Source organism: Lepus europaeus, chromosome 5 (genome assembly GCF_033115175.1).
Source record: "Lepus europaeus isolate LE1 chromosome 5, mLepTim1.pri, whole genome shotgun sequence".
Lineage (NCBI taxonomy): Eukaryota > Metazoa > Chordata > Mammalia > Lagomorpha > Leporidae > Lepus > Lepus europaeus.
In genome coordinates, this window is record NC_084831.1 from 59,242,205 (window position 1) to 59,268,264 (window position 26,060).

The window sequence follows — 26,060 nt, forward strand, 5'->3', positions numbered from 1 at the left end:
GCAAGGCAGGTGGGGAGGGTCGTGGAGCTTCCGTGGCCTCTCTGAACACAGCATCCTCAGGCATCTCTTGTGGTCAGCTACCCAGAAGTTTTCTGGACACGGTTCTTTTGGGTCTTTATGGGGGCTTCCTTATCAGGGCTATTTGATTACATCATTGGCAAGAAGTGATCTGCTCTACCTTCAGTCCTTCTCCCCCAAAGGTGGGAGTTGGGACTAAAAGTCCCAAACTTCTTATCACATGGTTGGTTCCCCCTGGCAACCAGCCACCATCCTGAGGCTATGCAAGAGCACCACTCCCATCAATCATCACAGTAGTACAAAAAGTCACTCATGCTTTGAAGATTACAAAAATTTCAGGAGCTGTGTGCCAGGAACCAGGCAGAGACCAAATAATCTATTTCTTATTATATAACAGTATCACAAACCCTACAGTAAAACAGCCCTAAGATATAGTCACTCATTATTATTGGACTCTTCAACTAAAATACTGCATCGTGGTCTTGATGTAACATAAGGTAGACTTAAAAAGCAAAATTAAATTACCTAGAAACTATAGTTAATGTCGGTTTGAGCATAAATTTCCATTTTGACTTGTGATCTCAGTATGTGTGGTAAAAGAAATAGCCACAAACCAATTGAGAACATGTGTGTGGTTTTCTCTAACTGGAAAATACTCAACAATGCCCTACTTACCACTTGCACACGATTGCCATTTTTCTTATTTTCACGTTTGAATTCTTTTTCAGCAGGTTAGCATTCCTTTTAACAAGTTGTCTCCTATTTTACAAAGAATAGAAGGCAACTATGTTAACATCTAAATTTAGCAGTATAATTTAAAATTAGATACATGCAATATAAATGAAATGTTGCTGACTAAAATATACCAATTTTTGAAATTTCTTTTGTATGCATTAGAATGTATGAAAGTATATCAGAAATACCTTTTAAATCATAATGAGTTTGTGTTCAATGAGTACTTTATTATGTAGGAAGACATCTTACTTTTTTATCTCATTTACTCATTTATCTGAGTTATTTGGGATAACAACAATGTTATTCCTACTTTAAATATGAGCAAACTGAAGTTCAAAGTAGACCAGTGAGGTTATGAAACTTGCTCAAGTCCTACAACTTAACAAGGGGCAAAGCTGAGATGTGAACCTAGCTCCGTCTCTACAACCCAAGCCCTTTGCTTTTAGTAACCATGATGGGTCTCTCTCGCGTCCCATGGCGTGAGCAGAGAGACAGCATTGGAAAACTCATGGAAATGAATAACCCCTATGACCTTTCACCTTAGAGAATTTCCCTGATCCTTTGTTTATCTTGCTTTGGAGGTAGCAATAAATTCATATATGTATATATATGAATTATCATAGATATGATATATATAAATTTATATATATTATCGTTTCTGTAGCATTTGATTCATAAATGCATTTATGGTTTGGCAGCATAAGCCCAGTTGCTATTTTGGTATCTCAGCAAGCGTGTGGTGTAGAGTCCAAATGCATAGGTGGCCGGCAAGCAAAATCCTGGCTGGGACACTGCCCTGCTGAACAGTCACAGCAGTGACAGCACCTGGAGCGGAGCTTTGAGGAGGAAATGACAGTGACTGTAAGCTCTGTGTTCTCCGCATAGCCTATCAAAGCAGTCCTCCAGGAAGAGAAGAGATTAGATAAGGAAATCAGGTCAGAGTTTGCCTCAGGGGCCTGAATGCTCTAACTGGAATGGTACAAAGAAGAGATGACCTGGAGGAAGGATGGCATGCAAGTCTGTGAAGTATTTCCAGTCGTTAACGATAAGAACCCAGCGCCACTGGTTTTCCACTGTTGTTCAAATTTCAAAGTGATTTTCCATCTAAATTAGTATGGCTATCAAATTAGGTTTTGCAATGGAGTACAATTAACTTAGGAATCTATGGGTAGTATCACAACAGCTAATATAAGGCCTAGATCAAATATTTAATGATATTTATTAGCAATGAAGCTGTTAATGTAGAGCATGACTTTGGGTGAAGTTTCTCCCAGAATAGACACATTTACCCTACTCTGCACATGCCCAGTTCTTCATCCATGAGTCATGGATGAGGAGGGCGGCCTTCATCTTCAAGAGGGCGGAGGGAATTGGGGGTGGACAGGAGGCAAGGGCTGAGGACAAGCTGTCTTTACAGAAGCCGGAGAAGAGGAGAAGAAACACTTTGCAGCGCTGTTCTCAACACTACCCTGCCTGTTACCCCCTTAAAAGTGTTCTGTGCTTATTTGGAGGATAGAAGTTTAAAAACAAAGCTCAAACTTCCTGTCCAAACCCAATGTCAATTAATGAAACTGGGAATTTCAGCACTAACAGATAGAGCTTAAAATTTTTCCAGGCTTAATTGGCTAATTAAAAATCATCACCCAGGGCCAGCGCTGCAGCTCACTAGGATAATCCTCCACCTGTGGCACTGGCACACCGGGTTCTAGTCCTGGTTGGGGCGCCAGATTCTGTCCCGGTTGCCCCTCTTCCAGTCCAGCTCTCTGCTGTGGCCCAGGAAGGCAATGGAGGATGGCCCAAGTGCTTGGGCCCTGCACCCCCATGGGAGACCAGGAGAAGCACCTGGCTCCTGGCTTTGGATAGGCGCAGCGGCCATTTGGGGGGTGAACCAAAGGAAGGAAGACCTTTCTCTTTGTCTCTCTCGCTCTCTCACTGTCTAGCTATTCACAGAGGGGGGCACCCTTGGGACCACCACGAGGCTCTAGGGGTAGCAGAGGGGGTCCTGCACAACAGCAGAGAGGCTGTGGTTCCCGTGGAGCTCAGGGCAATCGTGGGGGCAATGTAGGAAGCAAGAGAAAGGCAGATGGATACAACCAACCTGATTCCAAGCGTCCTCAGACCAGCAACCAACAGAACTGGGGTTCCCAACCCATCGCTCAGCAACCACTTCAGCAAGGTGGTGACTATTCCGGTAACTATGGTTACAATAATGACAACCAGGAATTTTATCAGGATACTTATAGGCAACAGTGGAAATAGACAAGTGAGGGTTTGAAAACGATGTGGCAAGATACGATTGGCTCTAGATCTACATTCTTCAAAAAAAATTGGCTTAACTGTTTCATCTTTAAGTAGCAGTTTGCTGCCATTTGTATTGGGCTGAAGAAATCACTATTGTGTATATACTCAAGTCTTTTTAATTTTCCTCTTTTCATAAATGCTCTTGGACATTATTGAGCTTGCAGAGTTCCCTTATTCTGGGGGTTACAATGCTTTTATTGTTTCAGGCTTCATTTTAGCTTCAAAACAAGCTGTTAAATCATGCTTTTGCAGAACCTTTGGTTTTGGACAGTTTCTTTTTTTTTGATTTGGGATAGATTACATAGGAGTACGGAGTATGCTATAAATAAAAATACAATCTAGTGCTTTGTCTTAGTAGTTTTAAGAAATTAAGCAAACAAATTTAAGCTTTCTTGTATTGAAAATAACCTATGATTGTATGTTTTGCATTCCTAGAAGTAGGTTAACTGTTTTTAAATTGCTATAACTTCACACCTTTTTGAAATCTGCCCTACAAAATTTGTTCGGCTTAAACGTCAAAGCTCAAAGCCTTGACAATTTGTTCTTTGATGTGATTGTATTTCCAATTTCTTGTTCACGTAAGATTTCAATAAAACTCAAAAGTCTATTAAAAAAAATCATCACCCACGCTTGTGCTGTGGCTCGCTTGGTTAATCCTCCGCCTGCGGCGCCGGCATCCCATATGGGCACCGGGTTCTAGTCCTGGTTGCTCCTCTTCCAGTCCAGCTCTCTGCTGTGTCCCGGGAAGGCAGTGGAGGATGGCCCAGGTCCTTGGGCCCTGCACCCGTGTGGAAGACCAGGAGGAAGCACCTGGCTCTGGCTTCAGATCGGCACAGTGCCGGCCGTAGTGGCCATTTGGGGAGTGAACCAACGGAGGGAAGACCTTTCTCTCTGTCTGTCTGTCTCTCTCTCTCTCTCACACTATCTATAACTCTACCTGTCAAATAAAAAAAATCATCACCCAGTTATGGAAATATAATTTTAATGATATTTAATAGTTCTCTCTATTCACCATTCCAAACCAGGTCCTTCTCTTCTATTGTCTTCACCGTTTTGGGCAGTAAATGACTTCCTTCCCCCTTGTCCCATCAGTTACAAGTTCCAGTCAGTTCTACTTTCAAAGTCCATCCCCGGCGATCTCCACTTACTTCAGACTAAAAATGCAAGTTTTGATTATTGAATAGACTTTTTTTCTCCTACCTCTATTTTCATTTTGCTGCTATCTACCCTCCAGCCCCAGGGACCAGTACCACCCCCAGGTGATGTGGGCAAAGGGTAAACAGATTTCCTTCCAGGCTTTTGTCATGCACACAGACAAGCATTCTAAGTGCTGACACATGAAATGTGTACAAAGTGATAAAACTATATAAAAGGTGAGAAAATGAGCACACACACATGAGCATGCCCCATAAAGAGAAATACCCATCATGAGTGGGCAATGGGCCAGAAGATTGTCTGAAAGGAGAAGGGGTGGTGGAGGGGAGACAGAGGGAGCAGCCCTGCAACACCTCCAGCCTGTGGTCTGAAGCAGAAGAGAGAGAGACAGCTCCTCCCCACTGCTGGTCTCTTTTATGAGGTGGGGGGCAGTGCATGTAGGCATGATGGCACCCAGAATTATATGGCACTTCCACAAGTTCCACATGGAGCTTGATATCTGTATTTTCATGGTGTTCCCCTTCCTTAGGTTTGAGAAGAAGCAGTTACATCCCGGGAAAGGGCACATTTTGATTGACAGGTAGGAAGATAGAATTACATGGGGGAGGGGTGGTTTGTAGGTACTTCCAGCTCGGCAGACCCATGTGGCTGCCTATCTATCCCCTATCACAGGAACCCTCAAAGCAGTGAGAATCTGATTAAATTCACTCTCTTCCCGTCGCTCACATGACGGGATCCCTACCCGTCAGCAGCTCACACTGCTCTACTTCAAGTTACTTCAGTTGGGCCTGGGTCAAGCTGAAGTCAGGAGCCTGGAACTCCATCAGGGTGTCCCATGTCGGTGGCAGGAACTCAAGTACTTGAACCATCACCTGTTGCCTCCCAGAATCACATGAACAGGAAGTTGGGTAGCTGGGACTCAAACTAGGCACTGCTACAAGGAATGCTGGTGTCCCAAACAGTGGCTCAACTCATTGGGCCCCAGTGTCTACCCCATGCTGGTTTCTTTCCTGCCTAGAAAGTTGACCTTATCATACCCTTCTTGATCTCTCGCCCTACATCAACTCCTCCTCCCATCCTCACCATTCACCCTATATCCTGGAAGAAATGTCTGACTTCAAAGCCTTGAACTGAACCCCTGTGCAATGCTCCTCCCTGGACTCATCTCATTTCCAACTTATGTCCAGGGCCAAATGGGCATAATATGCATAGTGCCTAGGACCCACACCATGTATAGGATTCCATGAAAATGTTTAATTTCATTTAAAATCAGAAGATAAAAATGCACTGTTACATTAAAGAAAATGTTTTCATATATAATATTAATATATTTGCCATTAGAGCAATAGAATTCTAAAACAATACACGTGAACACATGAAGACATGTACACATGTGTATATGTATGTGCTATATGTGTATATGTGTATGTTGTATATGTATATATGTATATGTATGTGTTGTATATATTTTATGTTCATATAATTTAATGCATAAGTTTAAGTTTATATGTAGATATAACTTACAGAGATAGACATATACATGCACTTTTTTAAATTAAGGACAAGGTCCATGAAAGTAAAAATGCTTAGAGCCTTTGCCAAATTTGAATTTTTTTAAAAACTTTTTGAAGATAAAATTTATTTTTCAGTAAAATTTTATGTCAGAAAGCCAACTCAAAATGCTAGCATCAAAAACGAATCCTGGAGCAGCTGTTGGTGTGGTGAAGTGGGCCAGTTACGAAGCCAGTTCAGGCCCTGTCTGCTCTACTTCCAATCCAGTTTCCTGCTAATGTATCTGTGAAGGCAACAGAATATGGCCCAAGTACTTGGACTCCTGTCATCCATGAGGGAGCTCAGATGGAGTTCCTGACTCCTGGCTTTGGCCAGGCCCAGTCCTGACTGTTGTGGTCATGTGAGCAGTGAACCAGTGGACAGATTCTCTGTCTCTCTTTCTCTTGTCTCTCCGTCTATCCCCCTCTCTCTTTGCTACTCTGCTTTCAAAGAAACAAAGAAATATTTTTTAAAAATACTTTTGGAATAATTAATCAAAACTAAATGTAACTTATGACTATCTTTTTTTTAAAGTTTGGAGACAGGAGAACAACAACAATATCTCACCTCAAGCTTTATTAACATCTCCACTGATTCATTACAAAGTGGCAAGAAGTATTTGGTTTGGGTCCAAGCTGCAAATGCGCTAGGCATGGAGGAATCAAAACCACTGCAAATTCACCTGGATGATATAGGTAAAGTATAAGAAATTCTATGATGTCTTTGATAATAACTAATTCATGCTGGCCTGGTCAAATGAAGCCTAGGTCTAAGTCTCAGAGTTCTTCCAGATAAAGAAAACAGAAGTTACTCGTAATTCTTCCTGTGAGAGACATCGGAGAGGAGTACTGCTACCACTTCTGTGGGTGTCCTAGTCGTATTTCTATAGGGATGTGGGTGTTTTGACAGAAATTTTGGGGAACTTCTTGTATTCCAACCATTGTTCTAAAAGCCAGAAAAAAGAAGATGGACAAGGTACCTGCCCTGGCATAATTTGTTATCTACCAGGGAAGATGGCAGGAAACAAGGATTATAATAAAGGATTATAATAAAGAGATGAGATGTATACTAAAGCATTAGACATTCTTTGGGAACTTATGTAGGGTCATTTTGCTTTAGTTTTGAGGAATTTTTAAAATGCATAGAATATTACAGAGAATTATGCCAACATCTCTATGTTTATCAGCCAGATTTAACACATGTTAACCTTGTTGATTCAGATGTTTTGGGTTTTGCCTTTTTTAAAACTTAACAATAAATAATAAATACTTCTATTAATTTAATCTAAAATGTTGTTTTTAATGTCTGAATATATAATAGTTTGGCCCCTTCTTGTTGGAAATTTTCACTGTTTTCAATTTTTCACTGATGGAAACTATATTGACATAAACAATCTTGTGGCTAAATTTTTGTTAAGTTCCTCGTTGATTTTGAAAGAAATTTCAAAATATAATTTCACTTGAGCCTTGCACAACTACATATAAGTCTTAAAATCAAAACTCAGACAGAGAGCATCAGCATCAGGTGTAAAAAGTCAGTCTCTCTTTGGAGATACTAGTACAACTTATTTCTGTTACAATTAAAGATGGCTTCAATAGGCTACCATTTATGTGGCATTTTCTTGTGTGCTAGCTAGTTTTATGTACATTGTTGTATTGAACCTACACAACAGTTGTGTTTTGTAGGAGAGATCACAATTTGCACTTGAGGAAACGAAAGCTTAGTGACATTAAAAGAAAACTTGTGTAGCAGAGCTGGGAGGCATCTAATTCCAATATCTATGACCCCTATCTTCAGTCCTTATGAGAAAAATAAAAGCACATGGCAATGTGCCTGACAAGTTTCCTGCTGATTGATGATCTAGGGATGTGAAGTCTTCCTTGGGTTACAACAGAGGTCCACTTTGTTCATCACTGTGGTCTTCTATCACAACTAGTATCTCAACTAACTTCAACTACTTCTACTATGAGATTGGTCTAAAGATCCCTTAAGCTCTGAACATTGGATTTGAAAGCATGCACACTGACTACGGTGATGAACAATAACTCCAATTTACTGTATCTTCTTGGAGTTACAGTTCTGTTGAACCTGATCTACACATTTTTGACATTTTACATTTTGAAGTGGGATGCAATAATATCCTTTTCTTAAAACAGGTTCCCCTTGATAGATTAATGACTTGTAAAGGCAAACGTGTCCATTATCATTTTGACCATGTCACTTTTAGGAACTACTTTATAATTGGTTGTAGTATTATTACTACCATTATCAGTATGATCTTAATATCATTGAATCCATTTATTGAACACACAGCATGTTTTAGACACTTAACATGCATATGACATTTACTTTGGGGAGAAACATATGATAGTAGTGTACCCATTTTGCAGATGAGGAAAATGGTAAAATAGTTTGGCCAAGGCCACTTAACTAGTGAAGAGGAGAACTAGTTTCCATCCTAGGTGGAACTAGGTTCTATTCTAGACCTGCTGGCTTGCTGTGGTTAACTGCATCCCACCACCCACAAAAGAAAATGTCACCTGACCTCCACCTCCAATTCTGGCTTCTCACACTGTGACCAGTAAGCCAAGCCTAGAGTTGTTATTCCTTCTCCTTCTCGTCCCTCTCTCTCCACTTGCCCTTCCTTCTCATCCCATTCCTGCTTTCTTATTATCCCAAGATAGACTCAGAAGCTCAGGATAAAATTTCCGGGTTAATGAAGTAGGGAGCTCCAGTCAGTGAAATCACCGAATTGTTAGAAAATGAGCTGCTTTCGTTGATGACACTTTGAGACTGGAACATTGCAAGTCAGATAAATGAACTGTTCTACAAAATAGAAAACAGAAGACGCTCCTGGGAGCAATTTCCACGCAGCTGTGAGGTTGGGCTTTAACCACGTTCGGGAGGTTTTGCTAAAACACAGGGCAGAGTGAGCTGTGCAGTAACCCTGTGCCAGAGTGACAAGTGAGAGGAGTGCTCTAAAGCTTCTCTTGTAGAGAAATAAATTTCAACAGAGAAAGTGCAGTGCCTTCTGCCTGCCATTTTGAACATTAATTTTCATCAGTGTTTAAACAGAGATAAATTATGTTGTGGGGAAAACAACACTATAATCAAGATCTTTATTTCAACACAAATGGAACCTAAAAGCATGACATTTATGATAGATTTGACACTTTTTTTGAAAGTAAGATTTAGTAGGAATGTTTGCAACATAAGCAATGAGTAAAAGTTCAATATTGGAGTCTGCTATAATAAACTACATCTTCAAATATCTATTAAATAGGGACTTGTTCAAACCTAAAGGATTAGATCTCTATCATGTTGACCTGTTTTATGGGAAAGCTCTCATCAAACTCTGCATTTCTCACAGGACTACAAAAACTTTTGCTTCCTCAGAATACTTCTTTCTTAAAAGGGTCTGTCAGCCTAAATAATACCCAGGCAGAGATTCTCCAAGGATTAATGTTAGGGACTGCTTTGAAATGGGAAGGTTTCAAAGGCAAGATGAGGAGGATTATATAAGTTGTCTTGAATCAATTATCCTTGGCTTCAAGGGTGGTCTCCATCAGAGATTAAGCAGGAGCTGCTGGGCAGGTGCACCCACATGAGTATTTCCGTGGAAGGTTGCAGTGACGCTTGAGTATGTTGTGCAGTCTTTGTGACAGTTCTTGGTGTCAGGCAAACGTGCATGAGATGCCCTCCTTCACAGCCTCCTGGCTCATTTTATTTATTGACACACAAGCAACTCCGTTTTCATTCTGACAGTTTCACAGGCCTATGAATGCTTGTGCTACCGAGACAGTGACCAAGCCAAACTGAGAGATGGGAGACAGGAGGAGGAGGGTCAGTTATGGCGTTGAGGGAGCCTAAATGATCCTATGTGGTCTCAGCATGGATCTGCTTTCTTCACTCTAGAAATCTTTGAATGTTGATTTTTGTTACAAGAAGCTTGTACGAGCAGAGGGAGAGCAGCTTCAGAATTCAGAGATAAAAGTTAAGTACCATAATCTCTTGAATTAATCTATTCCACTACTACTCCTATTCTATGCTAGATTTAGCCTAAATATTTTATCATAGGACTGTGTTACTGGAGAGCCAATCTTTAATTTTTGTATTTCTCTATAAGTCACCAACTTGTGCACATAAATTTACAAAGTAGTCACTGATAATAAAGCAATAATTTTCCCAAATAAAACTTTATGAACTTAGAATAATTGCAAACAAGTTAATTCATAGAGTATTTTAAACTGTAGTGATGGTCTGTAAAAACACGCACACGGGCTCCTGGGTTCCTTGTTAACTAATACATCTAGCAAAGTTGCAGGTTTTCATTGATCCATGATGCATACAGGAGAAATAGAAAATGTCAGTGATTCTAATCTGTTCAGACAAAACAAACTTATGAGCATTTAAAACTTATTTATTAATTTTAATTTTGTTTGAAAGGCAGAAAGACAGGGATCTTCCATCTACCAGCTCACTCCCCAAAAACCTGTGAGCAGCCAGGAGTGGGTCAGGCCAAACCCAGGAACTGGGACCTCATCTGGGTCTCTCACATGGGTAGCAGGGACTCAAGTACTTGAGCCATCGCCTGCTGGCTTCTAGGATGTACATTAGCAGGAAGCTGAATGGGAAGGAGAAAAGTCAGAACTTGAACTAGGTACTCCTAAGTGGCATGCAGGTATCCTAAGTGTGGACTTATGCACTGTATCAAATGACTGCCCCATACAGATTAGAAACAGTGACTCCAGTTCCATGATTGTTCTAGAATAACAAAACAGCTAGTAAGCTAATTAGAAAGAATTTCAGTTCTCATATTGTTATAGAACATGGCAACAATTTGTAAAGTCTCATTCTGGAGACTCATTTTGTCAAATCTTACTTCCAAGGACAAATTTACCTTGAAGAAAAATGAAACAAGTCTGCAATAGATCTAAACATTCATACAAGTTCCCCCATAACATAAAATAAGAACGTTATTGTGAAAAGTGTCAATTAACATCTTATCAAATCAGATCTTCTGAACTGAATGTGAAAATATCATCTCTCCCAAGCTAATATAGGCAAGAGGAGATAGCTCCTTTATCTCTCTTTTATACCCTTTGGTTAATAGGATTCGGTTCTGGAATTTCATTAGTTGGGATTTGAAGAGGTGGCAGTTATGGGAAGGAAAGTACAATTAGAGTTAAGTTTAAAAGAAATGAAGAATGATATGAATAGATTAGCAAACAAGAAAATGTTAATTGCTAATTAGATCAATTTTTTTTAAAGCAGGTCTATGTATTGATGAAAAGATACCAGTTTCTTCCTAGGCAGGTTTTAAACTGCTAGGTTGTGTGTGTTTTATTTTGTTTTTCTAGTGATACCTTCTGCATCCATCATTTCCAGGGCTGAGAATATAAATGCTACAGTGCCCAAGACCATCATTTATTGGAATAGTCGAACAACAATTGAAAAGATTTCCTGTGAAATGAGATACAAGGCTACAACAAACCAAACCTGGAATGTAAGTGAAACATTCATGATTCTTTAATATGTGACTGAATGATTTAAAAGATAAGTTAACTGGGCCGGCTCCATGGCTCACTTGGTTAAATACTCCACCTGCGGCGCCAGCATCCCATATGGGAGCCGGGTTCTAGTCCCGGTTGGGGCGCTGATTCTAGTCCTGGTTGCTCCTCTTCCAGTCCAGCTCTCTGCTGTGGCCTGGGAAGGCAGTAGAGGATGGCCCAGGTGCTTGGGCCCCTGCACTCGCATTGGAGACCAGGAGGAAGCACCTGGCTCCTGGCTTCAGATCGGCATAGCTCCGGCTGTGGCAGCCATTTGGGGAGTGAACCAACAGAGGGAAGACCTTTCTCTCTGTCTCTCTCTCTCTCTCTCTCACTGTCTAACTATCTGTCAAAAAAAAAAAAAAAAAAAGATAAGTTAACCAACTATCAGGGGCCACAGTGGATTACAATGATCCACTTAACATGTTTTTATATGAATGTCTGCATGATATTTAAAGCACTTGAGTTTTGATAACAGCTATCACGCACTTCCAGAGAGCTATTTCCTAAAAAGATTTTCTTGCCTTTAAAAATTGCTAAATACACAAATCTCCAGCTGAGAGGGATCTATCTATTTAGCGCCTTGTAATTCAGATGGCAAACTTCACATCAGTGATCATGAATATGAAATTTAAGTATTCTATGCTGAAGCTTGACAGGTATCCAGGGAAATAAAATTTGTTCAAAATTGGGAATTTAGGTTTATGGATGTCTCTTTTTAAACTACTAGCAGAGAGCTCATTCTTAAATGAGCTGAAAGTATAAAGTGAATGTCTAGTGGGTTGAGGAACCTTTTTCTGCCAAGGGTCATTTGGATATTTACAACATCATTCACAGGCCATACAAAATTCTCGATTTAAAAATTAGACTGCTATACATTTTTGAATTTTGAATCCTGCCTATGATTGATTCCCTACACCAACCAATTAACCATCTCTAAATACCAATGATAAATTGTCAAATGTCTTAGAAGAGGCATAGGTGCAAGGTCCATTAATAAAATCAATCATCTGTGACAATGTAATCAATCAAGACTCATTAACTTGACCTGTGGAGTAGCACTAATCTGTCTTGGGAAAAATTTCCTATTTTGGTGTTCTTTGAAAAAAATGTCATTTTATCATTTTCAAGTGTAATAAATTGTCATTTAGTACAAATATTAAGGAATAAAGTTTCTGATTTTACTTAATTAAGAATTATATATCAGCTATGAGTTATCTAATTTTAGGGGCTTAAGTAAAATGATGTGCACTTAACACACTAAAACATACATGAAACAAAATGTAATGCTTCTTTGGTGACTGACATGACTTCCAAGGCCTCTACTGCTTCAGCCGCACCATTCTGAACATCCATTTTGCTGAGTAAGATGTTCTTAAAGTATCAAGCAAGTGAGGTTGACATTACACGGATGTCACTGATTTTACCCTGAGACCTGAGCCTTCATTTACCCTTCTTCCCTTACATCTAAACATGAACTTCACAGTCATTTGATTGCACTTAAATAGGAGTCCTTGCAGCACTGTATCAACAACCGAGTGAAGATCCTGCTGGGCTCCTTTGGCATGGGGGGAGTTTGGGTAAAAAAGCAACCCAAGTGAAGTTCTTAGATTTGGAATTAAATGGGGTGACCTAGTGTAGTGCCACAGTAATAGAGTAATATTAAAGATACTAAACTCCCTTATTTCGTATAAATAAAAAGTAGTCAACTATAAGAGTGCTTAAAAATAGAAAGAAATTGCAATCATTTGTTGCTTAAAACAGGAATATATATATTGAGAAATGTGTCGTTAGGCAGTCTTATTATGCAAACCTCATAGATTGCAATTACTCAAACCTAGATGGTACAGGTAAGCCCCTGGACGTGGTCTCTTGATGCAATCAGGAGGTATGGTAAACAAGAGACACCTGAGGCTGTGCTGGGTTAGCACAGCACACTGTTTTGAAGTCAAATTGTTTTTGTAAGTGGAAGGAGAATATGCTAAAATAACAATAAGTAGGCAAGTAAATACCCAAACCACCATCATAGGCATTTATCGTGATCATTGAGTATCATGTACTGGACATAATTGTATGCACTACAGTTTTAGTCCACTGAGAGCACAGTGGGTTTGCTTACACCAGAGTCACCACAAACACGTGAGTAATGCCTTAGGCTATGCAGTTTCGACAGTCACTAGGTAGCAGGAATTTTTCAGCATTATAATTGTATGTGGCCTGTTGTTGACTGGAATATCGTTGAGTAGTGTATAGCTGCATATAATTAGCATCTCTGAAGATTTCCAGAAACCACTGTTTTCTCTTGAAACTTCAGTTCTCTGTTCCCCCTAGTGGTAGTGCATGTGCCACCAGGACACTCTAATTTACAGGTAAATTTGAGTTACTTTTCAAAATCTCCTTACCAGCAGTGACAAATGAAGGAACTGAAAAAATGTTGTCTCATATCATCTTCATAAGAATCCTTTGCAATAGATAAGATTGGCTCCATTACATAAATGAGAAATTAGAGCTCAAGAGAGATCAATCCAGATTTTTCTGGACTTATACAGTCAGTAACTAAGTGTTTGTCTTAGACCCAATAAATATTTCAGACACCCAGTAAAAAAAAAAAAAAAAAAAAAGTAGGTTCTGGCATTGTGATGCAGTGGGCTAAGCAGCCTCCTGCAATGCTGGCATCCCATATGGGCACTGGTTCAATTCCTGGCTGCTCCACTTCTAATCCAACTCCCTGCTAATGGGCCTGAGAAAGCAGTGGAAGATGGCCAAGTGCTTGGGGCCCTGCTACCCACATGGGAAACCCAGATGAAGCTTTGTCTTGGCTCAGCACTGGATGTGGTGGCCATTTAGGGAGTGAACCAGCAGGTAGAACATCTTTCTTTGTATGTGTCTCCCTTTCTCAATGTAACTCTCCCTTTCAAATAAATAAATCTTTTAAAAACATGATGAAGTGGTGATAGGCATCTGGTTCAGCGTGAAGAAGCTGCTTTGAATGCTCACATTCCGTATCAGTGCCTGGGTCTGAGTTCCTGCTCCGCTTCTGATCCAGCTTCCTGCTAATGTGCACCCTGGAAAGGCAGTAGATGATGGCTTTGAATCCCTGTTCCCGATGTGGAAGACCTAGATGGAGCTCCTGGCTCCTAAATTTTGCCTGGCCCTGCCCCAGCTGTTGTGGGCATTTGGAAAGTTAAATAGCAGATGGAAGACATTTCTCTCTCTCTCTCTCTCTCTCTCTCTCTCTCTCTCTTTCTTTCTCCACCCTTATAACATTTTTAAAAATTAAGAAAATGAAAGATCAGATTTTGGGTCAAAACTCATATTTCAACACCTCTACCATGCTTCTAAATACATTCACTAACACAGAGAAGAGTGATTTACCGTTTTTACCCAGCTACCCAAGTCACAATAGCCAGAATGAAGACTTGCTTTATGTTTGCCAAAAGGAAAGCCTTGAGGCTAAAATACACGCTCCAGAGTTCAAAGCCTTGTTCACCACTTTCCAGCTGTGCATACTTGGTCAACATCTTTGTCTTCTCAATGTCTCATTATTCCCATACTTAAAATAGGGGTAAGATAGACGCCTACCTCATCCAGTTGTGTGAGAGTGAGTGGTGAGGAATCCAACAATCTAAAAGCCCAGAACCTGGAATAGCATTAATGTCCAGGGAATGCCAGCTATCACTGTGACCTTCATCCTGACCTCCAGGGGGCCATGTAGCAACAGTGGGAGTGCAAAGAAGTCTGCCTGAAAATGTGCATAATGAAAATGCTTGTCTATCTCTTTAGCTAAGCTGTCTACACACTGAGGAAGCTAAAGGAAACCGTCCTTGTGATGAGTTACGAGGCTGACTCTGATGGGAGAATATTGATTGATTGAGAAATGCCTCCAAGTGAAAGCTTCAGATTTTGCCCTTGGAGATTCAGTTGTATTTTAAGAACATTTACAAACATCGTGCCCCTCCTCATTTGCCTCAGCCTCTATTTCAATTCCGCAGTAGTAGAGCTGAGTCCAGACCAGAACATGTAAAGCAGAGTTTAGTAAAGTCTCAAAGATAGCAAGAAGAAATTAGGGGTAGGTATTGGTGTAGTGGTTTTCTTTTTAAATATTTTTACTTATTTATTTACTTATTTATTTATTTATTTGAAAATCAGAGTTATAGAGAGAAAGAGAGAGGAGGGAGAAACAGGGAGAGAGATCTTCCATCTGTTGGTTCACTCCCCAGATGACCAAATAGCTAGGGCTGGGCCGACTGAAGCCAGGAGTCAGGAGCTTCTTCCAGGTCTCCCACATAGGTGCAGGGGCCCAAGGACCTGGGCCATCCTCTGCTACTCTCCCAGCACACCAGCTAGGAGCTGAATTGGAAGTGGAGCAGCCGGGACTCAAACTGGCACTCATATGGGTTGCCAGCCTCGCAGGCGGTGGCTTAATCTGGTATGCCACAATGTGGGCCCCTGGTGTAGTATTTAAGACACCACTTGGGATGCCTACATACAGAAGATCCTGGGATGAAAACATGGCTCCCAATTCCAGCTTCTACTGATGTGCATCCTAGAAGGCAACAGGTGATGGCTCAAGTACTTGGGCCCTTCCGCCCATGTGGGCAACTCAGATTCAGTTCCAGGCTCCTGGCCTCTGTCTGATTCAGCCCTGGCTGTTGCACACATTTGTGAATTGAATCAGTGAATGGAAGATATCTCTTTCTCTCTCACTCCCTCTCTCTCTCTCTCAAATAAATAAAAATAAATGAGTAAATTTTTAAAACTTAAGGAAGAAAAAAATAAATATATGAAAGAAAAACCATCCACGGCACAATATGAATTAGCAAATATGACTACTCTCCATGGTTGGCAGGCTGCATCCAATCAGGCTGAAGTTTTTAATCCACACAGTAGACACCATTTTAACCATCATAAGGATATGCCTCCTGTTTGAGGAGACTTTCAAATATTCATGGAAAAGGAATTTAAAGGTAATGTATATTTTCCACAAACTTTCTGTGATATCCTTGTATATCTAATGTATGGTATAAGACAGCAGTTTCCATGCAGATATAGGTTTGCTCTTCATTTAAACTTGTCTTCTAAATTTTAATTATGCCTAAAAATAACTCTCCTAAGAATAAGAATAATCTCAATAGGTGATTGACACCAGTAGTGTCCAATACCTTCAGGAGAAGTTATACAAGTGTGTGAGGATATACACCCAGAGACACATATACACGCACAGTGAGCCCTAGCTTAGGGCCTCAAAGTATTACCATACCAGAAAACAACACAATGGGCTTCTCTTATAAGAAATACATATACAGTAGCAGTGAAGTCATCATGTTGCACCGCCGAAAGCCACTTTATAAATTGCATAGCTGAACAACACCATCCCCACATCCACTGTTTAGCTGGCAATCATGCTGGATCCCACTTTAAGGAGCAAAATTTTAGTGCGTCTGCTTCCTCACTGTTCCTGGTATGGCTGGAACAGAGATCCTTGTTTTCCTGTAAGAAAAGAATTCATCCACGAGAAAGAGGTTGATGATAAGATAGTAGCAGAGTTTATTGAAGGAATAAACCTGACAGAGCAGGTGGCCAGCTTGGCCGAAACCAGAGTGCCCCCTCTGTGTCTAGACACGAGATTTTATAAATAAAAGACAAATGACAATTTTTTTCCTGCTGCTCCTGATGCCTTTTCTGGGACATTGCTGGGTAGAAGGCTTCCCACACAGGGTTATAAGACAGACAGGTTCCCAGGGGCAGGGCCAGGAAAATTCCCCTGGAGCGTTGTTGGGCAGAGAGAGTCCTGGGTGCCTGATCTCTGTACAACGTTGCTATACAAGGACAGGAGATTGCTGGGAGGGGGCCTCCCCCACAATGTTGTTGGGTAGGACTTTGATGTGCAAATATCAGGTTGCTTTCAGGGCATCTAGGTCTTTTCCCTCATTCAGCAGCATGAATTTCCTGTGTTTATTTTCTCACTCACACACCAGAGCTTATGTCTGTCTTCCTGCTTAACATTCTCCCATCAAGAGAAGTAACCCATGAATCTTACATGGGTAGCATGGGTGGAGGTCTGTCTTTTTTATAGCATCTTCCTGCTCCCACAGGGGCACAGAGCTGGTTATGGGTATTCTGTTATTGACGGTCCTGTGGTATTTGAAAGCAGCAGTCTAGGAAGTTTGCCCTGAACAATCCATATCATCGGACGTGATGATGGTCATATCATCAGACACGACAGGCTGGAAACCCTGTCTCATCACCCTCTGGACCTGGATGGCTTGTATTCTGTTATAGACAAAATTAAAGACACATAGTCTAAAGAGAAGTAGTAAGAGTATGGGAGAAATAGTGGCAAGGAGGAGCAATGGCCAGAATATCCAAGATGCTAGGCCAAAAATTCCAGCCCTGTGTGGTCTGATCCTGGAGTTGTCCAAGATACATTGACTATGATTTAGCACCTTCCAGTATGACCACAAAACAACAATCACAAATGCACCCTTAGGCAGCAGTTACCAAATCTAAGGCCTACCTGTTTTGAAAAAAAGACTGGAGCCTAAGAGTTGATCTGATTTTGGAGGGTGAAGAGGAAGGCCACAACCTGGATGTTAAGCCCAGCTAATTCAGTGAAGAGGCTGACAAAGACCTTGATTTCTGAGACTGTCCCAGTTCTTCCTGTGGCTACTTTTGCTATCCTGGCCAGAGTGCTAATGTCCACCAGGATGGGGAGCAGGAAGCCAACTCTTTGGGAAGCCTGAGAAGTGGTATGTAAGAGTGTCAGTATGGGAGCTGAGGCATTGGAAATGTATATGGCAGATAAAACATGGGCCAGTGTGGAGAGCCTTCATCCAACTGGTGGGTAAGCACTGGTAGAGAGACAGTTCACAAAGTATACACCTTCTGTAAGAGGGAGGCAAACTGACAGGTGATGTGTATTAAATTAGAATTTTCAGGGCTGGCACTGTGACATAGTGGGAAAAGCTGGGGTACCAGCATTCCATATGGGTGCCAGTTCGAGCCCCTGTTGCCCCCCTTCTGATCCAGCTCCCTGCTAATGCACCTGGGAAAGCAGCAGAAGATGGCCCAAGTCCTTGGGCCCTTGCACCCATGTGGGAGACCTGAAAGAAACTCCTGGCTTCTGGCTTTGGACCAGCCCAGCTCCAGCCATTGCAGCTATTTGGAAAATGAACCAGCATAATGAAAATCTCTCTCTCTCTCTCTCTCTCTCTCTCTCTCTCTCTCTCTCTCTGTTATTCTGCCTTTCAAGTAAATAAAAAAATAAGTCTTAAAGGAGAAAGAAATTGAGCTAAAGAAATGGGGTATTTAACAGCACTATTTGTTTCTATTTCTACAAGGATGTCTGAATGGAAGAAGGGCCTTCCATAAAAAAGCTTCACAGGGACTTAGGGAAAGCTGGGAGTTAGCCCCTGTCCTAATTCTGAGCAAGGCAACTGGGAGAACTAAAAGTCAATTGTGGCTGGTTTCCTGGAAAATTTTTCTCTGTTCTTTCTTTAGGCTCTGGTTGGGCCTTTCTACTTTACTTGATGGAGGTCTCCAAGCAGAGTGAAGATACCAGGTTATACCTAAGGGCTTGCAAATCTCTTGTGTAATCTGGGAAATGAATAAAAGCCCATTATCACTTTGTAGTGGTCTTTAGAGGCCACTAAAGTGGTTCATAACTTCCCTTGGGAATATTTTGGCCACTTCCTAAGCTCCTCCCTTCAGTCTGACTGCTCAAGCCATGCCTGCACAGGTGCAGCAAAAAGAGACCATGGTTGCCTGCTGAGCAAGTCAGACAAGGTGGGGAAAAGGGAGAAGTAAGCTGGACTTGAGATGTTCCTCAAGCCTGCAGGCAAGGTCGCGCAGACTTCCTCCACTGTTGACTATGGGCATGGCTGGATCAGGGATCCTTGTCTCACTGCAAGAAAAGAACTCAGGAAAGAGACAGAGACTGGCGGTTAGCAAGCTAGGAAGCTTGATGAAGGAGTTACACCTTACAGATCAGGCGAGCTGCCCAGCCGAAAACTGAGTGTCCCCTCTGCATTAGATTGGGGTGTTTATGCGTATGAGGTGAGCTTTTCCCCACACACCTTCCTGCAGCATATTGACACATGGAAGGCTTCCCACACATGAGAGTCCCACCCATTGCCGGGGCAGGGGTGGTTAATCACACAGCGTAATCAGACAGAAAGATCCCTGGGTGCTTGGCCAAGAGGATTCCCCTGGGAAGTCCTGGGAGTGAAGAGACAGAAACCTAATGACAGGAAGATTCCCAAGGGCTGGATCTCCCCAAGGCATCTAGGTCCTTCCCTCATTCAACTACAAAAACTTCCTGTCTTTCACACACACACACATGCACACACACACATACAACACACATACACACAGGCTTATGTCTGTCTTCCTGCCTAATGTTACCGGTTAAATACAGAAGTTCTAGGACTTCAAATCTTCTTCTTGCTTTACTTTATAACCTGAAAGTTTATATCTGTTTCTAGTCCTACAATCATGGATAACAATCTGCCATAGAAACTGAAGTGAAGTGCAAATAAGAAACATTCATTTCTCGCAGGCGCCGTGGCTTAACAGGCTAATTCTCCGCCTTGCGGCGCCGGCACACCGGGTTCTAGTCCCGGTTGGGGCGCCGAATTCTATCCTGGTTGCCCCTCTTCCAGGCCAGCTCTCTGCTGTGGCCCGGGAAGGCAGTGGAGGATGGCCCAAGTGCTTGGGCCCTGCACCCGCATGGGAGACCAGGAGAAGCACCTGGCTCCTGGCTTCGGATCAGCACGATGCGCCGGCCACAGTGGCCATTGGAGGGTGAACCAACGGCAAAAAGGAATACCTTTCTCTCTGTCTCTCTCTCTCACTATCCACTCTGCCTGTCAAAAAAAAAAAAAAAAGAAAGAAACATTCATTTCTCGCCATTGGGGGTTCAGCTTGTCCAGCTAAGAGCGGATCTTTGCTTGCTGTTCAGCTGACTTGCTCACAGGCCTGACCATGGTTTCTCCTCTACATGTCCACAGTCCATTTCCTGGGACTAATGGACTAGCCTGGGTGTGTCATACTCATGCTGATCAGTAGCACCTTCCGGCCTGGCCTTCTGCTTGCATTGTGTTCACCAACAGTCCATTGGCCCAAAGAAGCCACATGACCAAGTGCAGATTTGGAAGACCCTCAAGGATACACAGCAAAGGCAAAGGATATAAGGCAGGGAAAAGAGCCTCTTTTTCACTTACCAGTAGGATATATTTTAAAAATCTAAATAGAGGGGCCAGCCCTGTGGCGCAGCAGGTTAATGTCCTGGCCTGAAGTGCCAGCATCCCCTATGGGAACCGGTTCTAGTCTCAGCTGCTCCTCTTCAGATCCAGCTCTCTGCTATGGCCTGGGAAAGCAGTAGAAGATGGTCCAAATCCTTGGGCCTCTGCACCCGCGTGGAGACCTGGAAGATGCTCCTGGCTCCTGGCTTTTGATCAGCACAGCTCCGGCCATTGCTGCCAAATGGGGAGTGAACCATCAGATGGAAGACCTTTCTCTCTCTCTGCCTCTCCTCTCTCTGTGTAACTCTGACTTTCAAATAACTAAATAAATCTTTTTAAAAATCTAAATAGAAAGAGAAGAAAACAATGGTCATGGAAGCTTTGGGGAGACGTATACAAAATACAAAATCATAGTTACATAGAAAGAACAAGTCTAGAGAGTTAACATAGAACATGAGAGCTATAGATAGTAAAATTGTACCACACATGGGATTCATGCTCAGTGAGCAGAATTTAGCTGCTGTTGCCATAGAAACAGACAAAAAGGAGTAACTATGTGAGAGGATGGATATACTGATATACTTCACTATGGTAACCTTCTTACTGGGTACATGTGTCCCATAACACTTTGGATATCTTAAATACACACAATAGAATCTGTCTTTGAAAAAGTCTTCTTTCTATTTTGAATTCTGGCTGCACTTCAGAGTATTTCTTTTCTTCAAGAGAACTTTATCTGTAAACATAATGGTACAAGACATATTGGAGGATAACAACTTCCTGGCACGGGAAGCTATTATAAAGCAGAATACATTTGAAAGTCAAATCTTGGACGCAATAACCAAAACCTCTCCTGGATTCCAGGAGACTCCAGGTGCCCACCAGTCATATTTACAAAGCTGAAAATCCCAAGGGCCATGAGTTATAGAAACTCTGATATCTTTCAGGGACCATGCCATCCTCTCAACAGATATCTTCATGAATTTTACATTTTCAATGTATTATAAGCTTTAAAGATTGATACTAAAATTGGATTTTAACAGAGGACTCCCTGAATGACAATGAAACCTTATTGTTGTTGCTTTTCATCCTGATAGCTTTAACTTTCTTTTCCATGAGCATTTGGTAACTGTTCTCTCCAAATCATTACGTAAGTGCATTTCTAGATGTATTTAATGTCTGCCTTTCAATCATGCTTTGTTTTTTTCAGTAAGTCACTTACTGTAATACACTGTTCAAGTCCTTTGGTTTCCTCTTCCAACTGAAACAGCTTGTTTGGGGTCATTTTTAATTTTTTTTAATTTTATTTATTTTATTTATTTTTTCTTTTTTTTGACAGGCAGAGTGGATAGTGAGAGAGAGAGACAGAGAGAAAGGTCTTCCTTTTTGCAGTTGGTTCACCCTCCAATGGCCACTGTGGCTGGCGCATCACGCTGATCCAAAGCCAGGAGCCAGGTGCTTCTCCTGGTCTCCCATGCGGGTGCAGGGCCCAAGGACTTGAGCCATCCTCCACTGCACTCCTGGGCCACAGCAGAGAGCTGGCCTGGAAGAGGGGCAACCAGGATAGAATTCGGCGCCCCAACCGGGACTAGAACCCAGTGTGCCGGTGCCGCAAGGCACCTGCCAAGGGGGTCATTTTTTATTACAGCTTATAGCACATTGTAGTGCACTAGAAAAGAGATTCGAAGTTTGTTCCTCATTTTCTTTTTTATATTCCATGGGATTTTTATGGTTCAATATTCTTAAATGCTTTCTTTATTATTTCTCTCCCATATACATGTGAGAGTCTTAAAAAAATTCCTAGAAAAAAATGAAAGTAAAAGATACAAATAAGGCCAGCGCCGTGGCTTAACAGGCTAATTCTCCGCCTTGCGGCGCCGGCACACCAGGTTCTAGTCCCAGTTGGGGCGCCAAATTCTATCCCGGTTGCCCCTCTTCCAGGCCAGCTCTCTGCTATGGCCCGGGAAGGCAGTGGAGGATGGCCCAAGTCCTTGGGCCCTGCACCCGCATGGGAGACCAGGAGAAGCACCTGGCTCCTGGCTTCGGATCAGCGAGATGCTCCAGCCGCAGCGGCCATTGGAGGGTGAACCAACGGCAAAAAGGAAGACCTTTCTCTCTGTCTCTCTCTCTCACTATCCACTCTGCCTGTAAAAAAAAAAAAAAAAAAAAAAAAAAAAAGATACAAATAAAAATATGAACTTTATTTCTCAGCATTATTTGCATGAAGTTTAAGAGATTTTTTTGTATGCATGAAATTAGCCATTTAGTCCATCCCTGAAGAGTTAAGGATCCTGGAAATTTAACCATATCAGTGCAGTCTTCTTATATTGTTAACTGCAGAAAAATGGAAGTCATTTAAAGTTTTTTTTAAAGACTTACTTAATTTATTTAAAAGGTAGAGACACAGAGAGAATGAGACAGTGAGATCTTACAACTGCTGGTTCACTCCTCAAATGACCACACTTGCCAGGGTTGAACCAGGCCAAAGCCAGGAGCCAGGAACTCCATCCAGGTCTCCCGTTGGGTATCAGAGGCCCAAGAACCTGTGCCATCTTCTGCTGCTTTTCTAAGCTCATCAGCAGGAAGCTGGATAAGAAGCCAAATCTCTGGGACTCAAACTAGCCCTCCGACATGGGATGCAAGTGTCACATACGGAGGCTTAACCCACTGCACCACATCACTAACTCCTCTAACTCCTAAAGATTTCTTAGGATTAGGAAATAAAAATAATGCAGAAGGAGCCGAATCAAGATTGTAAGGTCGATTCCTACTGATTTTCCCTCAAAACTCTCCCAAGGGCGGGTGTTGTGGTACAGTATGTTAAGCCAGTGTTTGAGTTGCCAACATTCTATGTTGGGGTGCCAGTTGAGTCCTGTCCTCTGCTTCTAATCCAGCTCCCTACTAATGTGCCTGGGAAGGCAGCAGATAATTACCCAAGTTCTAAGTTCTTGGGTCCTTGCTACCTATGGAGGAGACCTGGATAAAGTTTCTGACTCCTGACTTCTGTTACTCCTGCCTGTTACAGGCAACTGGGAAACGAATCAATGTATGGAAGATCTCTCTCTCTCTCTTTCCCCTTCTTCCCACTCCCTCTTTCTTTCTCCCTCTCAATAAATAAACACATTTTTAAGAATATTTATCTCCATGATTAAAAATCTCTCCCCACACAGCAGACCCATAGAATAGCAGATGTTATAAATAGCACTATGGCCTCAGAATCAGCCCTTAAGGCATTCAGATCTGGCTCAAGAGCCCATGAGAGTATTTTAGGCATGGAAAGCCAAGACACTCTGGAAAAAAAAAAAAAAGAAGAAGAAGACCTAAATGAAAGATCTCAGCGAGTGAGATCCCAGTGGAAAGAACGGGCCATCAAAGAAGGAGGTACCTTTCTCTGAAGGGAGGAGAGAACTTCCACTTTGACTATGACCCTATCAGAAGAAGATCAAAGTCGGCAAACCCTAAAGGCTTCCATAGCCTTGGCAACTCATGACTAGAGCCTAGGGAGATTACTGATGCCATAAACAAGAATGTCAAATTGTTAAGTCAACAACAGGAGTTACTGTGTACTTTTGTCTCATGTGGGATCTGTCATTAATGGGTTGTCCAATGTGAAGTAATGCTATAACTAGTACTGAAACAGTATTTTTACACTTTGTGTTTCTGTGTGGGTGCAAACTGATGAAATCCTTACTTAGCATATACTGAATCGATCTTCCATATATAAAGATAATTGAAAATTTAAAAAAAAAAAACCTTGGTTTTAAATTGGAAATTGCATAGAAAATTAATCAATTTTTTAAAAATATCATGTAGGATCTCTGTCCTTAATGTGCTGTACATTGTGATTTAATGCTATAACTAGTACTCAAATAGTATTTTTCACTTTGTGTTACCATGTGGAGGCAAACTGTTGAAATCTTTACTTAATATATACTGAAATGATCTTCTGTATATAAAGAGAATTGAAAATGAATCTTGATGTGAATGGAAGGGGAGAGGGAGCAGGAAAGGGGAAGGTTGCGGGTGGGAGGGAAGTTATGGGGGGGGGGGGAAGCCATTGTAATCCATAAGCTGTACTTTGGAAATTTATATTCATTAAATAAAAGTTTAAAAAAATTAAAAATAAAAATAAAATCTCTCCCCAAATTGGTGTTTCTTGAAGAGAGAAATGAGCAGGACCATTGTAGCTCACAAGGACTCTTTCCTGAAACTTTTCTGGGTGTCCTTCTGCTAAAGCTTTGTGTAACTTTCTCCACTCTTCTGACCAGCGAAGTTTATAATGCTCGAGCCCTCCAGAAAGTCAATAAGCAATTTTGAGTATCTCCAAAACCATTGCCATGATCTTTGTTCTTGACTGACCCATTTTCCTTTGCACCACTTCCACCTCTTGGTAGCCATTACTTTAATTGTGTTTTGTCTTCAGGATTGTTTTTGGTAAGGCCATGTTTCAACTCTTGTTACACTTCTTCAAAGAAATGCTCAGGATCTTGATGCATGTGTTTAAAATTCCCATCGAAAGTTCTGCCCCTGACTGTAGCTGATCTGGGTGCAACAGGTTTGACATCCATTAAGCAAAAATTGTATTCAACCCTGACTTTTCAATCAGAATAATTGTGTGAGAGGTCCCTGTTGAAGTGTCTATGGTGCTGGCTATTGTTCCTGCTGTGAATCGTTAGTCTCTCAGATTAAGGCACAAACAGGGATCATTTTTCCCTCACAAGTTGGGGAGGATGGTCTGCTGCAATGAGCTTCCCCTTCAACATTGTCTCATCCCTTCTTAAAATAAATGATCTACTTGTAAATTCCTGACTTCTCTGGGGGAATGTTACCATAACATTTGTAAAACATCGATGATTTTATCATTTTTCCCGCAAGCATCACCATAAATTTGATGTTTTTCCTTGTTTCAATTTGAATAGAATTCATGCTCTGATAGAGACCTTTTTCAAAATGATGCCTTGTTGGGGCCGGCACCATGGCTCACTTGGTTAATCCTCCGCCTGCGGCGCCGGCATCCCACATGGGCCCCAGGTTCTAGTCCCGGCTGCCCCTCTTCCAGTCCAGCTCTCTGCTGTGGCCTGGGATAACAGTGGAGGATGGCCCAAGTGCTTGGGCCCTGCACCCGCATGGGAGACCAGGAAGAAGTACCTGGCTCCTGGCCTCGGATTGGCACAGCACCGGCCGTTGCAGCCATCTGGGGAGTGAACCAACGGAAGGAAGACCTTTCTCTCTGTCTCTCTTTCTCACTGTCTATAACTCTACCAGTCAAATTAAAAAAAATTTTTTTCAAAATGATGCCTTGTGCTCCTTAGCACCTCAACGTAGACCCTGTTCAGACATAACAAATTACCTTGAGTATTTGGGTGCAAAAAATATTTTGAAATCTATGCATAATTTTTTCATGACACACATTTTCCATGAACTTTTTGATAATTCTTCATATATTAGGCCTTGTAGAATCTAGATAAACCTGCAACAATGGTAAATATAATGGCTTAGTTTATGAGTA

At 41.7% G+C, this 26,060-nt stretch overlaps 1 protein-coding gene across 1 annotated transcript in view; it reads left to right on the forward strand.

Moving 5' to 3' along the window:
• IL23R (interleukin 23 receptor) overlaps window positions 1-26,060 on the forward strand; it is a 73,773-nt gene that overhangs the window by 21,953 nt on the left and 25,760 nt on the right. The window contains exons 4-5 of the mRNA XM_062193387.1: window positions 6,295-6,455; window positions 11,121-11,266. Coding sequence (XP_062049371.1) covers window positions 6,295-6,455; window positions 11,121-11,266 — 307 coding nt within the window. The remainder of the gene's footprint in view (window positions 1-6,294; window positions 6,456-11,120; window positions 11,267-26,060) is intronic.